The 17,940-nt window shown below is 39.2% G+C and overlaps 1 protein-coding gene across 1 annotated transcript in view; it reads left to right on the top strand.

The window, feature by feature from the left end:
• LOC106136783 (cadherin-23) overlaps window positions 1-17,940 on the top strand; it is a 40,752-nt gene that overhangs the window by 7,553 nt on the left and 15,259 nt on the right. Inside the window, exons 9-22 of the mRNA XM_013337428.2 lie at window positions 57-230; window positions 1,473-1,666; window positions 2,582-2,699; window positions 3,795-3,896; window positions 5,364-5,533; window positions 6,371-6,549; window positions 10,373-10,547; window positions 11,123-11,345; window positions 12,277-12,418; window positions 13,129-13,320; window positions 13,894-14,015; window positions 14,522-14,758; window positions 15,909-16,034; window positions 17,109-17,229. Of these exons, the coding sequence (XP_013192882.1) occupies window positions 57-230; window positions 1,473-1,666; window positions 2,582-2,699; window positions 3,795-3,896; window positions 5,364-5,533; window positions 6,371-6,549; window positions 10,373-10,547; window positions 11,123-11,345; window positions 12,277-12,418; window positions 13,129-13,320; window positions 13,894-14,015; window positions 14,522-14,758; window positions 15,909-16,034; window positions 17,109-17,229 (2,275 nt within the window). The remainder of the gene's footprint in view (window positions 1-56; window positions 231-1,472; window positions 1,667-2,581; window positions 2,700-3,794; window positions 3,897-5,363; window positions 5,534-6,370; window positions 6,550-10,372; window positions 10,548-11,122; window positions 11,346-12,276; window positions 12,419-13,128; window positions 13,321-13,893; window positions 14,016-14,521; window positions 14,759-15,908; window positions 16,035-17,108; window positions 17,230-17,940) is intronic.

The raw sequence follows: 17,940 nt of genomic DNA, 5'->3' as shown, positions 1-17,940 counted from the left end.
AAAAGTAGGCGGACATGCCACTTTATCACCTTTCATTTTACTTTAAATTTGTTTAGGGGGAAAACGCACAATACAGGGTTTACCTAGAAGACGTGGAACCTCCTGGGGCGGCGTCAGCGTTCTACATCGCGCCCGAGGTGGGCTACCAGCGGCAGACCTTCATCATGGGCACCCTAAACCACAGCATGCTGGATTACGAGGTGGAAGAGTTCCAGCAGATCATCATTAGAGTAATTATGTTTTCCATCTTTTGGTATTTTTGTTTTTGGGAGCTATAAACATAAGTGTTCTACATTGCACCCTTGGTGGGCTACCAGCGGCAGACCTTCATCATGGGCACCCTCAACCACAGCATGCTGGATTACGAGGTGAAAGAGTTCCAGCAGATCATCATAAGAGTAATTATATTTTCAATCTTTTGGTATTTTTGCAGTTGGGAGCTATAAACATCAACGTTCTACATCGCGTTCTACAGTGCCGTGTGGTTGCCGGCAGCAACACAAAAAAGAATAGGACCACCATTCATCGCTTTCCCATGGATGTCGTAAAAGGGGACTAAGGGATAGGCTTACAAACTAAGGATTCTTTTCTAGGCGATTGATTAGCAACCTGTCACTATTTGAATCTCAATTCTATCATTAAGCCAAAAAGCTGAACGTGGCCATTCAGTGTTTTCAAGACTGTTGGCTCTGTCTACCCCGCAAGGGATATAGACGTGACCATATGTATGTATGTTCTACATCGCGCCCTTGGCCCTACCAGCGGCAGACCTTCATCATGGGTACCCTTAACAGCATGCTGTATTTCGAGGTCCAATAGTTTCAGCAGATCATCCTTAAAGTAACTATGTTTTCCATCTTTAGTCATTCGCCAATAACACATCATCGTTGTTTTCACTAGCAGAATCTTCCGGTAAAGAGGAGTGATCTCCTCTTTACCGGAAGATACATCTTTCACTTTACCGCGATCCCTAATTACTTCTTTCCCTTCATCCACATAATGCAAGCTCGTCGGTTTAGGGTACTCTTGACCTGACCTGTCGACAGGAAGTACCTGATTAGATCTAGAACGTTCGTGTCTAGACATTCGCTCTCCAACATTCCCAAACTCCTTATAAATATGCTTAATCAACCTGCTTCCATTCACCCCTTTCCACATGAATCATATCATAGGTACATCAAGTAACTGTGCCCGCGACTGCGTCCGCGTGAAATAGTTATTTTGGACATCATTGAAGCCGTCAAGGATTAATAATTTACCCCGTTTCTTCACATTCTCCATTATTTCTTCGCTCCTAATAGTTGCAGCATGATGTTATATAGCCTTAAGCCTTTCTCGATAAATGGTCTATTTAACACAAAAATATTTTTTCAATTCGAACCAGTTCCTGAGATTGTTCAAACAAACTCTTCAGCTTTATAATATCAGTATAAATTAACGATAACAATACAAAATCTGATGAAACATTTTAGGTGAAAGCAGTAGACATGAATCGCACAGACTTGACAGGCAACTTCACGGTTCACATCGACCTCATCAACTGGAATGATGAGGAGCCGATATTCGGGGAGGCCACGCAGACGGTCGTGTTCGACGAGACCGAGGGAGAAGGCTTCTACGTCGGCACCGTGGTCGCCCACGATAGAGACATCGACGACAGAGTTGAGTTAGTAAATGTATTTGTTTTTATCTTTCTTCTGTTTATTCCGTTCGAATTTGTTGATTTCGTAAAAGGCAACTAAGGGCACATTAATCAAGTGCAAGATTCCATCTGAACCGTAAAAGGCAACTAAGGGAATAGGCACATTTGTCTTTTGCAAGATTCCATCTGAACCCCAATTCCATCATTAAGCTATCTCGCTGTAGGTGGCCTTACAGTCTTTGAGAGTGTTGACTCTGCTCAGTCAAAGGATATGGACGTGATTATATGTATGTATGTTTGTTCTCCTTATATCTCCATTCCTAATCTGCCACGCAAATAACGCTTACCATCATGACCGTTCTTTTTTTTGATAGATTGTAGACTTGGCTTTATTGCATCTGAGTCAGGCGTCTACAACGTAACCTATCTATTTCACGAAATTTTTGGTTTTGACCCAAAGCCACTGTGGCGACATCTCTGCGTCACAACAGCCAATCACGCGATGCTATCAGCCAATAACAGCGGATGCTATCAGCCAATAACAGCAAACAGTCTAAATCGCGTAAGCAAATATTTCACGGATTGGAAGCATATATACAACCTCCGACACAACATCGTCTGTCGCGCGGTTCCCCAGGCGTCACACCTATCCTGGCGGCAGATCTTCCCTTTGTAGCAATCGAATAATCACTCTCGATACAGCGGCTATCGTTAGTGCCTTAAACCTCAATACCAGTAACATCCTCACAACTCAAACAAACAAGCATACAAACAAACAATCAACAAGCAGACAAGCAAACAAGCAAAAAAGCAAACAAGCAGACAAGCAAACAGGCAAACAGGCGAACAAACATACAATAATAATAAATAAACACAACATTTTGAACATAAGTACATTCCAAATCAAAATTAAGTCAATTTAATTAATTTATTCCACAGACATGCATTGCTGGGTAATGCCGGCAGTTTCTTGACCATAGAAGAGGACACCGGCAGAATCTACGTAGCCGCTAACGACTCCTTCGACTACCACCGGCAGAGCGAATTGTTTGTTCAAGTAACGTTTAAATCCTACAATTTTACTAATTCATATTTATTTATTATCGATTTGTATATTATCCAAAGATCGGTTTGAACCTAAATCAAAATTCAGTACACAATCCATAAAAAAAAATTAAAATATTTCTTTTGTCTATTTATTGTTTTTTTTTTTTTTTTTTTTTTTCATTTATTTTGGCACAAACAGTCATAAGTACAAAATAAAATATCTTATAGAACAGTATACAGTATTATAGACCAAACAGTGCCGATTAAGTAAATATTATATGAATTATAATAACTTAAAACTACGCGTGTTAACGAACTTTGTGTTATTTAAATTAAAAGTATGTAACGGGATGCATGCATACAATTAGCATTACACAAAAATCGTAAAGAGTATAAAAATAAAAAATAAAACCGAAAACAATATTAAGAAATCTGTTTCAAGATAAATTTTGTACACACTTTGTTTTTAGTGGACAACAGAGAACAGAGAACAGGAAAATATATTGTCTATTTATTATTGAAATATCATATAAATAATTAATCTGAACATTGTTTTCTCTCGTCCACATTCTATTCTAAGATTGGATATTTGTGAAGTTGACGTTGTTGAAGAAAATGCTGCAGTGCAGTTTGTTACCGCTTCTTCTGCACTGACGCCGTGGAAGCGGCAGTAAACTTAGGCTTCTTCTTTTAGGCGACGGGCTTGCAAGCTGTCATTTTATATGAATCTCAATTCTGTCAGTGAGCCAAACAACTGACCGTGGCCTATAAGTATTTTCTAGACTCTGCCAACCCCGCAAGGGATATAGACGTGATTATTTATACCTATGAAAATAATGCTTGAAATATTTTCTCCCTTATATCTCGATTACAATTTCCATGACAGTTTTCTTTTTTTACTACGCTTTTATTAGCTTGGGTTGTATGTATGTATGTATGTATGTATCTATGTATGTAACGGAATCTTTGAGCTTAATTTTCACTGATTTCTAAACGTCTGATCAACTTGGAACTTTGCACACGTATCAAGGACCGATGACAATGCAATATTTTGATAAGAAATTCTCATTATCCTTATTAATTGACAATCCTGGTCTATCACCAGATTCGAGCTACCGACACTCTGGGCGAACCGTACCACACTGCAACCTCCCAGTTGGTGATACAGTTAAACGACATCAACAACACGCCACCGACACTGCGATTGGTAATAATAATAATAACAAATTTTCTATTTTAAACTAGTTGTGCCCGCGACATCTTCCGCGTGGTATAGTTATTCCATCATGGCATCGTTGAAGTTCTGAAGAGTGAATAATTTTCCCCGTTTTTTTTCACATTTTCTATTATTTCTTCGCTCCTAATAGTTGAAGCGTGGTGTTATATAATCTAAAGCCTTCCTCGATAAATGGTCTATTCAACACAAAAAGAATTTTTCAGTTCGAACCAGTAGTTCCTGAGATTAGCGCGTTCAAACAAACAAACTCTTCAGCTTTATAATATTAGTATAGATTAAGGACGACCTGGTTAAGGGTCAGGTCAAAAGTACCCGAAACCGTCGAGCTTCCATGAAGAGTTATGAATGTGGATGAAGCGAAGGAAGTATGCAGAGATCGTGGCAAGTGGAAAGAGGTGGTCTCTGCCTACCCCTCCGGGAAAAAGGCGTGATTTTATGTATGTATGTTTCTATTTACACTAGCTGTCCCGGCAAACATTGTTTTGCCATATAAATAGATAACTTTTAAGTAATTTCTAGTTTAAAAAAATGTTAAGGGGGCGGACAACTAAGGGGGGCTTATCACTAAGTGGTATGAAAAATAAATGTTGGCCGATTCTCAGACCTACTCAATATGTTCACAAAATTGCATGAGAATCGGTCAAGCCGTTTCGGAGGAGTACGGGAACGAACATTGTGACACGAGAATTTTATATATAACGTTGTACCTGATACCATCGACCCTTCTTGTTAATAAATTTAAGAGTTCCCTTAATTCTCAATCTTCATGACCAAGGTATCTAAGTACCAATCTAGTTTGTCGGCAAACATATATCAGGTGCCGTATGCCTGGTGGTTCCCGGCGACAATAGAAAAAAAAAAATGGGACCACTCCATCTTCTTCCTATGAATGTCGTAAAAGGCGACTAAGGGATAGGCTAATATACTTGGGATTATTTTTGTAGGCGATGGGCTAACACTAATTATCACCTGTCACATTATTTGAATCTTAATTTAGCCAAACAACTGAATGTGGTCTTTCAGTATTTGGAAGACTCTACCCCGCAAGGGATATAGACGTAATTATATGTTATGTTATATAGTAGGTAAATGACATACATACATATATACATATGATCACGTCTATATCCCTTGCGGGATAGACAGAGCCAACAGTCTTGAAAAGACTGAATGTCCACGTTCAGCTATTTGGCTTAATGATAGAATTGAGATAACAAATAGTAACAGGTTGCTAGCCAATCGCCTAAAAAAGAATCCCAAGTTTGTTAGCCTATCCCTTTGTCGCCTTTTACGACATCCATGGGAAAGAGATGGCGTGGTCCTATTCTTTTTTTTGTATCGGTGCCGGGAAACCACACGGCACAGCAAGCGATATAAACGAGATTATATGTTATGTTATATACGAGTAGTAGGCAAATGACCTTCGCTTCAATTTAGGCGAGAGGAAGTCCCAACGTCGAGGAGAACGTTCCCGAAGGCTACGAGATCCTGTGGGATATCTTCGCCACGGATCCGGACACCACCGCCGAGTTGCGGTTCGAAATCGACTGGGACACCTCGTACGCTACCAAGCAAGGCAGAGAAACACCCTCGATTGAGTTTCATGGGTATGTTTGAAAAATTCCTTGTCGTTTTGTTGTCTTTTATTTTAAGTACCGCTTTAAGCGCCCCGTTTGGTTCCCGGCACTAATAAAAAAAAAGAATAGGACCACTCTTTCTCTTTCCCATGGATGAAGAAGAAGAAGACGACTAAGAAATAGGCTTATAAACTAGCCCATCGCCTAAAAGCAGAAGTTTTTAGGTGATGGGTTAGCAACCTGTCACTGTTTGAATCTCAATTCTATCATCAAGCCCAAAAGCTGAACGTGGCCTATCAGTCTTGAAAAGACTATTGGCTCTGTCTACCCCGCAAAGGATATAGACGTAACTATATGTATGTGTGTACGAACTTTTTAAATGACTCAAATTGGGCTTCTTCAGAAATGGCACATAGTTGGATAATGTTGGAAGAAGACATCGAACAACTGAGTTAAGCTCATTTCCTGCATTTTTCCTTACCTTCGGATTTGAGTTTCAAAAGGTTAAATATATTTACACACTGCTGCTGCCTAGAATCACCTGCCACTGTCTTGGCCCCTTTGTTACTACATACGTACATATGGTCACGACTTTATCCCTTGTGGGGTAGACAGAGCCAACAGTCTTGAAAAGATTGAATGGCCACGCTCAGCTATTTGGCTTAACGATAGAATTGAGATTCAAATAGTGACAGGTTGCTAGCCCATCGCCTAAAAAGAATCTCAAGTTGGAACTAAGGGATAGGCCCTTATTTACTTAATGTCTTAAAATGTCTTATTAAATAATACTCCTTACTATGTCTTAATCGAAGGTCTTAGCTACCTCTTCATTATGTCAAATATTCGAGTTCATCTTTCAAATTTTAGATGTCTCGACATTGAAACTTACTACCCCGATGTGAACCACACGGGATCAGCGGCCGGTCGCCTCATTGTGAAGGAGATCAGACACAACGTGACCATAGACTTCGAGGAGTTTGAGGTGCTGTACCTCACCGTCAGGGTCACGGACCTGAAGACTGCCCTGGGGGAACCTAGCGACGAATGTAAGATTTCTGCTATTATTTTTACATGGGACTTATAGAGTAAGATCCCAGAGCCGTAAGACACAACTTATTTTCTAAAGAATGGATCTTTCGATTCTCAGTAGTCTTTCATGTACTTTTAATACCTGCATGTTTGTGAGACTTGCCCGGTGACACCTGCGCAGGTACCAGGCGAGAAAGGTAACTAAAAATCACAGTTACTTAACTTAAATTTTTATGACTGATTTTTATATATATTTTATAGAATATTACTCTGAAGTCATATCAGAGAAGTCAGACGCTTTCCATGCGCCAGAACTTTTGTCAGACGCTTTAAAGCTCTATCAAAAAAAAAATTACTTAATTTATTTTTAAATGTCTGACTTTTATATATGTTATTCAGATAACTATTACAAAGTTGTATTAAATCAGTCAGACAGTTTGTAATGACCAAACACCCCTTAAACACAAGAATTACTCAGCCTCGAGTATGAGCGCGATAGCACAATGCGCATGCGCGTCAGAGTAAAATATCTAATATTTGAAAAGTACTTACTGTTTTCAATTTCATATTTTTGCATATCTATTCAAATACGATGAAATTTATAATTAAAATAATAATTAATCATTTTTAAAATAAAATAATATATTGCATATAAATAGGGGAAAATGATTTTTTTTTGTAGCAATAGCCTTTCATAAAGAATGATTTTTATTTTATTAAAAAAAATATATCTATTATAATAATTTCAATAAAAAAATAACTAATTATGATTAATCAATTGAATAATTATTTTATTGTCTCTTTATCATCTTCATCATCAAAATAATCATTTGAATTTTCATCATTTATTAAATCTCTATACTGTCCACTCAAGTCATCGTCCTCATCATCAGTTAGATTGTCGTTGCTGGCAGAATTTTCCGTAAAAATAAAATCATAAACAATTAAAAAATAGTATAGTAATAGTAAACCTATAACATATAAATATAAGTGAAAGGCGACTAAGGGATAGGCTTACAAACTTGGGATTCTTTTTTAGGCGATGGGCGAGCAACCTATCACTATTTGAATCTCAATTCTATCATTAAGCCAAATAGCTGAACGTGGCCATTTAGTCTTTTCAAGACTGTTGGCTCTGTCTACCCCGCAAGGGATATAGACGTGACCATATGTATGTAGTCTACTTTCATTTCGACACCACCGCAACGGCTTCGATGGTCCAATGGTTAGCGCGTGAGACTGTGAAGTTGGCGGTCCGAGTTCGAGTCCCAACAATAACAAGATATACATTCAGTCAGAAAAGTATCGGGAATGGATTATTTATTTATGGTTCCAAATTCAAATTTTTGTTTTTTTTTGTTGTTGTTAGATTGGCACAACTGTTTTCCATTTTGGCGCGGAGTTTGAGTTGCATCTGTTGTTTACATTAAATACAGTGCTATTTTTAGTTATATCATATCTAGTGTGTATTGCTAATTTCATAATGGATAAAAACATCGAACAAAGAGTTTGTCTTAAATTTTGCATTGCCAATGGAATATTGTGTTCGGAGTCACTGAAAATGTTACAGAAGGCTTACGGTGAATCGACTTTATCAAAAACTCGTGCTTATGAGTGGTACAAAGCGTTCAAAAGCGGTCGAGATGTGATGGAAGATTTGCCTCGCTCTGGTAGGCCATCAACGTCTGCAACTGAAGTTAACATCGCAAAAGTGAAGGAAATAGTGACTGAAAATCCTCATTCAACTTTGAGAGAGATAGCCACCGAACTTTCTGTATCTCACGAGTCGATCCGTACCATTTTAACTAATAATTTGGGTATGAAACATGTTGCCGCTCGGCTAGTCCCAAAAGACCTGAATTTTTTTCAAAAACTCAATCGCATGAGAGTCGCTGAGGACATGCTAGAACGAGTCAATTCCGACCCAACATTCATGAAACGCATTGTTACTGGTGACGAGACGTGGGTTTACGAGTTTGACATGCAAACTAGTCAACAAGCTTCGGAGGGGCGCCTTCCAAAGTTCCAACTGAACCGAAACCGAAAAAACCACGCCAAAGTCGTTCAAAAGTCAAAGTCATGTTGACTGTTTTCTTTGACTATCGCGGTGTTGTGCACTCGGAATTCTTGCCGGAAGGTCAAACGGTAAATAAGGAATATTATTTGAGTGTTATGCGGTGTTTAAGAGAGCAAATCCGACGAAAAAGGCCAGATTTGTGGAAAGAAAATTCTTGGATTTTGCACCATGATAATGCACCTTCGCACAAGGCCATCATTGTGAACGAATTTTAACCAAACACTCAACAAATACCATCGAGCAACCACCATATTCACCAAATATGGCTCCAGCCGACTTTTTTCTTTTTCCTAAACTCAAATTACCTTCGTGGCACCCGTTTTCAATCGGTAGAAGACATAAAAGAGAATTCGCGGCGAGAACTGACCTCAATTCCGGAAACAGCGTTTAAAAAATGTTTTGATGATTGGATTATTCGTTGGCGTAAGTGTATCGTTTCTAAAGGAGCATATTTTGAAGGTGATAAAATAAATTTGGATGAATAACAAACAGTTTGTGTATTATTGATCTTTTCCTGCTACTTTCTTGACAGAGTAGTACATATATTAATTTTTATTAAAAATATTTTTTTGTGTTGTTTGAGTATTTATTAAAAAAAACTGAAAATCAAAATACTACATATAATCATACGGTAAAAATATTTTGTCTGTACATTTAATATTTTGACTGAAACAAATATAGAATTTTTTTTTTCATTTTTTGTCTGTCTATCTGTATCAGACTGTATGATTAAGATTCAACTCGAACTTTACTAGGACGACGTCGCGGGCAACAGCTAGTATGTAATATATTATATTATTTTAAAAATGATTTATTATTATTTTAATTATAAATTTCATCGTATTTGAATAGATATGCAAAAATATGAAATTGAAAACAGTAAGTACTTTTCAAATATTAGATATTTTACTCTGACGCGCATGCGCATTGTGCTATCGCGCTCATACTCGAGGCTGAGTAATTCTTGTGTTTAAGGGGTGTTTGGTCATTACAAACTGTCTGACTGATTTAATACAACTTTGTAATAGTTATCTGAATAACATATATAAAAGTCAGACATTTAAAAATAAATTAAGTAATTTTTTTTTTGATAGAGCTTTAAAGCGTCTGACAAAAGTTCTGGCGCATGGAAAGCGTCTGACTTCTCTGATATGACTTCAGAGTAATATTCTATAAAATATATATAAAAATCAGTCATAAAAATTTAAGTTAAGTAACTGTGATTTTTAGTTACCTTTCTCGCCTGGTACCTGCGCAGGTGTCACCGGGCAAGTCTCACAAACATGCAGGTATTAAAAGTACATGAAAGACTACTGAGAATCGAAAGATCCATTCTTTAGAAAATAAGTTGTGTCTTACGGCTCTGGGATCTTGGACTATTACATTTAACGGCCTCTGTGGCGCAGCGGTAGTACGCTTGTCTGTGTCACCGGAGGTCCCGGGTTCGAATCCCGGCCAGGACATGATGAGAAAAGAACTTTTTCCGATTGGCCTGGGTCTTGGATGTTTATCTATATAAGTATTTATTATGAAATATAGTATCGTTGAGTTAGTATCTCGTAACACAAGTCTCAAACTTACTTCGAGGCTAACTCAATCTGTGTTATTTGTCCCGTATACCTATATTTATTTATAATGTGCAGGTTTCCTTGCGATATTTTACCTCACTATAAGAGAACTTAGTACAGAGTCATTGGTACACGGTTAAAACATTTGAATCGAATCATTAATGTTAACTTTATAAATGTAATTATCTTTTCCAGCTACTCTCACAATAACAATAATCGATATGAACGACAACTGGCCGATTTGGGTGGAAGGCACGCTGGCCCAAGAGTTCAGGGTGACGGAAATGGCAGCGGCCGGCACGGTCATAGGTTCAGTGCTGGCTACGGACATCGACGGCCCGCTGTACAACCAAGTGCGTTATACTATACGGTAAGTACATAAAACTCACATGTGTTTTGCTCTCTTAAAATTAAAGGAGAGAAACACATATTTATCACGTCTTTATCTATTTCGGCGAAGACAAAGCCAACAATCTCGAAACGACTAAAAGAGCAGCAGGATGAATTTTGATGATGAAATTAATATTGCGATAGTAAGAGGTTGCAAGATGCACTGTAAAAATAGAAAACGGTTAAATAAACTAAATTTGAGCGTTGGGTATAAAGAACTAAAACACCAAGTTTCATTGGGAATTTGGGATTAAAATGTAGCGGTAGCGATGATTCGGGCTCGACAGACAAAGGAACGATCTACCAGGCTAGGTGTCATGCCTGGGGAACCGCACGACAGACGATGTTGAGTAGGATGTTGTATATATGCTCAAAACCGTGAAAACTTTGCTTGCGAGAGTTAGACTCGCCGCTGTTATTGGCTGATAGCCTCGCGTGATTGACTGTTGTGACTAGTAGCGTAGACATGTCGCCACAAAATGTCCTATATTCAGATAGGTAGCAATAAAACGGTACTCTTCATCTCTGTTCTCCTGACGTTCTTCCTTCCACCAGTCCTACGCCAACGACCGACGAAGACCAAGTGGCGACTCCCGATGGTCTACTCCAGATAGACTTCTACACGGGTCAGATCACGGTCGCGCGAGGGGCGGCCGTTGACGCTGATGTTCCTCCGCGTCACTTCCTCAACTACACAGTGGTAGCCAGCGATTGTTGCTATGCAGCAAACGAGACGGAATGCCCAGATGATCCTACCTGCTGGAACCCAGAGGGAGAGGTAAGTTGACATTTTAAGGACGTCTTCTCAAAGGTTGGCTCGAACACGTATTTTTAAGAACACCTTATCGACATAACATTATCATGACATCGGGATAGGCTTATAAACGTTTAGGCGATGAGCTAGCAACCTGTCACTGTTTGAATCTCAATTCTATCACCAAGCCCAAAAGCAGAACGTGGCATGCAAGAGCGCAATGATATTTGGACCATCATTTTTCTATTGGGGTCAATATTACAAAAATTCTCTCACTAACAAATCCTACATCTATGGTCAGGCTAAAATGGGCCACGTCAATGGCATCTGAGAATGTGGTTCTAAAGAATATATTACTTCCATTTCGATTCTTACAGTCCACGGAAGATAGCCGATGAGATGAATGGCATTCGATGGAAAATGGATAAATCAAAGAGATATTATGATAAGGAAGTATGGATGGTATAAGAAGAAGCAATTTTCCTCTGAACAGTAGAACGAGTACTAGATTGATAACTTACCTACATACATCATAATCATGTCCCCGTTCCGAAGAGCAATTTATTTTTCTACTGACCACAATCCCTAGGTAGGATTCACTCGCCGTATTTAAAAAAAAACTTGCCAAACATATAACCACAAATGTCCCTATTAAAGTGTAAAACTGGTTTGGGTGTGCGAGCTGTTGTGCTTGGTAACTTAGTGGTGGGTTTGTAGTTGTGGTTTGTTGTTGTTTTATTTAATTATTTTTTTTTTTGATCTAACTTTTAAATATGTATGCTTTTGTTTTATTATGTGGCCTTTCAGGGCAGCGAACGAGCATCTGTAATGTTATTGTAAATAGTAATTTGGGTTCTCATGTAAGTGACAACTTGTCTTAATGAGAATAAATGTCTTTAAACCTTAGGTACTGTTTGAAAGCCATAAAGACGTGTTATATGTTCATATGCCACAGATATCGATCAGGATCATCGATACCAACAATAAGATACCTGCCGCGGAGACGGAACACTTCGACGAGGTGGTGTACATTTACGAGAACGCGACGACCGGCGACCCAGTCGTGCAACTTGTGTCCAGCGATTTGGACAGAGACGGTGAGACTGGTCATCAGCGTTACATATAAATAAATAAATATATACGGGACAAATTACACTGATTGAGTTAGCCCCGAAGTAAGTTCGAGACTTGTGTTACGAGATACTAACTCAACGATACTATGTTTTATAATAAATACTTATATAGATTAACATCCAAGACCCAGGCCAATTAGAAAAAGTTCTTATCTAATTATGCCCTGGCCAGTATTCGAACCCGGGACCTCCGGTGTCACAGACAAGCGTACTACCGCTGCGCCACAGAGGCCACAGGGCGTTGATCAGTCTAATGCAGAGTATTGTAGATGTAGATTCGAAAATCTGTATAAAACTGTAGTCTTTTTTTTTTATAAAACTACTCACCAAAGTTTTCGGGATATTGGTGTCCATTTTTGTGACATCCTTTTCGGAATGAGGCTTTTATTCTGGCTATCTTTATTTCGATTATAAGTTTATGTATTAGAAGTTCTAATTAGCATTGCTTCTTAAATCTAGTAGACTAGCCTATTTACTTATTTTGACTATTCTACATCATTTCAAGATTTTGATACATCCCAAATTTTTGAATGCCTCAAATAGTTTTTTCTTAATTTTTGAAACAGATTTTCATTCCATTTAATATGTCACGTTCAAAAATAGCGATAAAGATAATTAAACACCTCTAGGACAGACGCCAATCGTAATAATCGATATCGTTCCTGCATTTCTAGATATATACCACACGGTGAGCTACCAAATCAACTACGGCGTGGCGCCTCGTCTCCGGGACTTCTTCGATGTAGATCTGGATACAGGACTTGTATACGTGCATTACACCACCAATGATGTCCTGGACAGGGACGGAACAGAACCACAGCACGAGATCTTCTTGACCATGACCGACAACTTCTTGACGGATGGAGGTATTGGCTCCAGAATCAATGTTCAAATCCCGGTTCAAGACTCACAGTTTACTTCAATACTTATTGCATCTCTGTTAAAGCTAAACTACATTCATGAAGATCTGGTATACATATACATTTAAGACCTTGTTGTACTCATATTATGCAAATAAAATATTTGAAATTGAATTACTTACATACATTAAACACACGCACGATACATGGCAGTAACGTTACACGAGCGAACGACAACACAAACTTGATCTCATCTCCTCGCACTTAAACGAATAGGCACGTGTACACACTGGTAACGTTTCATTTTTTTATTTATTTTTGTGTCCCTATGATACATTCAGGATCACTTGCTGAAACGCTGGTTGGACTTGCAGGTTTGCAAAATAAAAAATTATATATATATGTGTGTGTTTATATACAATATTGTATATATATATATTTATATATATACTCATATATTATATACTCATATAATATTTGTTTTTAAAATACAGGCCCTAGCCTCCTGGTCTATTTTGTATCCAATTGCAAAACAACCAGGCTAGAGAAAATTCACAAACTTTACATTTTAATTCCTAGATGGCAGACGGAACCGGGTAGAATTATCGGTACTAGTAGTGCTGCTGGATGTGAACGACAACGCCCCGGAAATGCCTGATCCTAGTGAACTATCCTGGGATATGTCTGAGAATCTTCAGCAGGTAATGTTGTCTTGGAAATCCATACTCTTGTCACGATCCTAGCATACTTATTTAGCTTTGACATTCATCAATCTTTTCAATTTTGTCGATTTAGGATACTCTTGACTTGACCTTTCGCCAGCATTTCCCGATTTGATCAAGCAGGGGCACATTTTTTTTAGAATCTATGAAATTAACTGAAGGCGGTATCTGTACAACTACGAGTAGAGTATGTCCGCGGTCCGGCGTATAAAAAAATCCCGTGGAAATTTCGAGAAATCCTTAAAAATTTCACATTTCCTCGGGAAAATTGCACATACTAAATTTAAGATCTTTGACTTAGGCATTTGGGCTGTACATTGATTGATATGTCCGTCAATCAGTCATCATCCTCCTTTATATATCTAGTAAGAAATTCATAGGAATATAATAAAACAAATATATTCTATAACTATAAATTTCGATCAATCAGGACAAAATCGGAACTGTTTTCCGAAAACATTACAAAGTGGTCACATTTTTTTCAGGGTGTTCCTCTAAACGAGTGGATATACGCCCACGACCGCGACGAACCCTGCACAGACAACTCCCGCGTGGGCTACTCCATCATCAGCCTCGCGGTCACCAACCGGGAGCTGGACGTGCCTCAGGACATGTTCTACATGGAGACGGCGTGTGACGAGATCACCTGCGAGTGTCGGGGCAGACTGTGGACTGACATGGCTTTGAGAGGATTTTGGGGAACGTACGATATACTTATCTTGGTGAGTCACCAACTCCCGCGTGGGCTACTCCATCATCAGCCTCGCGGTCACCAACCGGGAGCTGGACGTGCCTCAGGACATGTTCTACATGGAGACGGCGTGTGACGAGATCACCTGCGAGTGTCGGGGCAGACTGTGGACTGACATGGCTTTGAGAGGATTTTGGGGAACGTACGATATACTTATCTTGGTGAGTCACCAACTCCCGCGTGGGCTACTCCATCATCAGCCTCGCGGTCACCAACCGGGAGCTGGACGTGCCTCAGGACATGTTCTACATGGAGACGGCGTGTGACGAGATCACCTGCGAGTGTCGGGGCAGACTGTGGACTGACATGGCTTTGAGAGGATTTTGGGGAACGTACGATATACTTATCTTGGTGAGTCACCAACTCCCGCGTGGGCTACTCCATCATCAGCCTCGCGGTCACCAACCGGGAGCTGGACGTTCCTCATGACATGTTCTTTATGGAGACGGCGAGATCAAATTTCAAACTTTATATTGATTTCGTCGTTAATATTCAGCACAAATATTTTGCAGGAAGGTCCAAAAAACATTGTGGATTTGCATAAAGTAAGTATTTTTCCTCGTTATGCGTCAGAGATCTCTATTCGACACTCCTCCAATATTTATTAAACTAATATAATGAAGGGGTTGTCTCCAAAAAAGTGGTAAAGCTCACACAAATAATTATATCACGACTTTATCCTTTATAGGAAACAGACCCAAAAATCAAGGCTGAGGCCACACTACTGTGCTCCAGTCTTGATTTTTGGGTCTATCAATGTCCATAAACTTGACCTGGGTCGGTTCACTGACGTTGACAAGACAATCTTACCAGCTTTAGAACCTCTTCAGCAAACATACCACCCGCATCAGACACATGACTATGGAGAGATATTATTTATTTATTTATTTATTTATTGACAATAACCAACCCTATCATTACAGTGTTACCCAATGCGATAGAGTAGCTAATTAAATTACAATTATATTAAACAAAATATTTGTGTACTTATGAGGATAATACATATAACATAGCTTTTCATTTCATGTGACTATTATGTGCCAATTCCACCTCTTCCTCTAATTATGATTTGAAACCTTGAATTATGATGCCCTACTTAGAAATGACCATGTTCCCCACAGGCCTTCGACCACGGTAGCCCACCACTGAGCTCCAACGAGACGTACGCTCTGACAGTACGCCCGTACAACTTCCACGCACCAGTGTTCGTGTTCCCTGAGGAAGGCAGCGTCATAAGGCTGGCTAGGGTGAGGAGATTACACCTTTTCATACGTACATATAGTCACGTCAATGTCCCTTGCGGGGTAGACAGAGCAAACAGTCTTGAAAGGACTGACAGGCCACGTTCAGCTGTTTGGCTTGAGTTGTGACCTTTTCGTATTGCTGCAACTCACACCCTTATTAATTTGTACTTATTTCATATGAAATTGGAAATTGTGTGTAGCAAATAAAATAAATGAATTATCTATCTATTTAGTATTTGCGTGGAAGGTTAACCAACTCCACACATCCGCACAAACTTGCACATTTAAAATATTAATAGGAAATAGTAGGAAATAGGAATTCCAAGTGTAGTGTTGTTCCCGTCACCAATAGAAAAAAGAATAGGTCCACTCCATCACTCTCCCATGGATGTCGTAAAAGGCGACTAAGGGGTAGGCTTATAAACTTGGGATTCTTTTTTAGGCGATAGGCTAGCAACCTGTCACTGTCTCAATTCTATCGTTAAGCCAAATAGCTGAACGTAGCCATTCAGTCTTTTCAAGACTGGTGGCTCTGTCTACCCCGCAAGGGATATAGACGTGACCATATGTATGTATGTATGTAGCCATTCAGACTTGTAAAGACTGATAGGCCACGTTATTTGTCTTTAAGATAGAATTGAGATTTAACTAGTGACAGGTTGCTAGCCCATCGCCTAAAAGAAGAATCCCAAGTTTATAAGCCTATTCCTTAGTCATCTTTTACGAAATCCATGGGAAAGAGATGGAGTGATCCTATTCTTTTTTGTATTGGTGCCGGGAACCACACGGCACCAATACAAAAGGATTATTTGTATACATACATACATAAAATCACGCCTCTTTCCCGGAGGGGTAGGCAGAGACTACCTCTTTCCACTTGCCACGATCTCTGCATACTTCCTTCGCTTCATCCACATTCAAAACTCTCTTCATACAAGCTCGGCGGTTTCGGGTACTTTTGACCTGACCCTTTACCAGGACGTCCTTAATTATATGTATGCATGTAGGAATTCCAATTAGTTCAGTCAGTCACTGGCCAAGTTGTCGTGAGCTTACCTTTTTTATTGTACTGACAAGGAGCGAGCCGTCGTGTACGGCGTGCTGGCGACCGTGTCGGGTGACTTCCTGGACCGGGTGACGGCCACCGACGAAGACGGCCTCCATGCTGGAGTTGTCACCTTCGCTGTTACCGGAAACTGTGAGTGCATACTTACTTCTCTATAATATAAAAATGAATCGCTTAATGTGTTGGTAAGCGCATAACTCAAGAACGCCTGGACCAATTTGGCCAATTCTTTTTTTTAAATATTCGTCGAAGCTCAAGGATGGTTTTTACGGCGAAAAAATACCAAATAATTGCCTGAAAAACCTTAACAGTCCGTTTCTTTATCACATACAAACGTTTTCTACTTCTTTCAATTTGAGCTTTATTGCTAACTAGCTTTTCGCCCGCGGCTTCGCCCACGTGTAATTCGGTTATATATAGCGTTTTTTAATGATCTCGACAGTACAGACAGTTGAAGTATAGTAGTTAGGAGTTGAAAGAAAATTCTTACGAAGTAATACGTACATGTGAGGCTATTAGGTTGACCTGATAATAAAAAGTAAATCTCATTAACGTTAAGAATTTAGGTGAAAATGGATGCGGACAAATTTCGTAGCTGTTTGTATGGGTAGTGTTAACACAAAATAGGGATTTAAAGGCGTGATGTTATTAATGTTATGCATGTATGTACATAATTATGTATGTTATTATGTATGTTAAAGAGACGACTGAAAGTTGTCATACAAAGTCTTTTTTTTTAAGGATGGGAAATCATCAAATGACCTCTCCTGCTCTGGGTGGAACGGAAGGGAGTGTCAGACTTTTACTGACTAAAACCCACCTCGTTCCTTCAGTTGCCCTTTG

The sequence above is a fragment of the Amyelois transitella genome, chromosome 10 (genome assembly GCF_032362555.1).
Source record: "Amyelois transitella isolate CPQ chromosome 10, ilAmyTran1.1, whole genome shotgun sequence".
NCBI lineage: Eukaryota > Metazoa > Arthropoda > Insecta > Lepidoptera > Pyralidae > Amyelois > Amyelois transitella.
The sequence above is the reverse complement of the archived record's forward strand: the minus strand, read 5'-3'. Positions and strand labels throughout refer to the sequence as shown.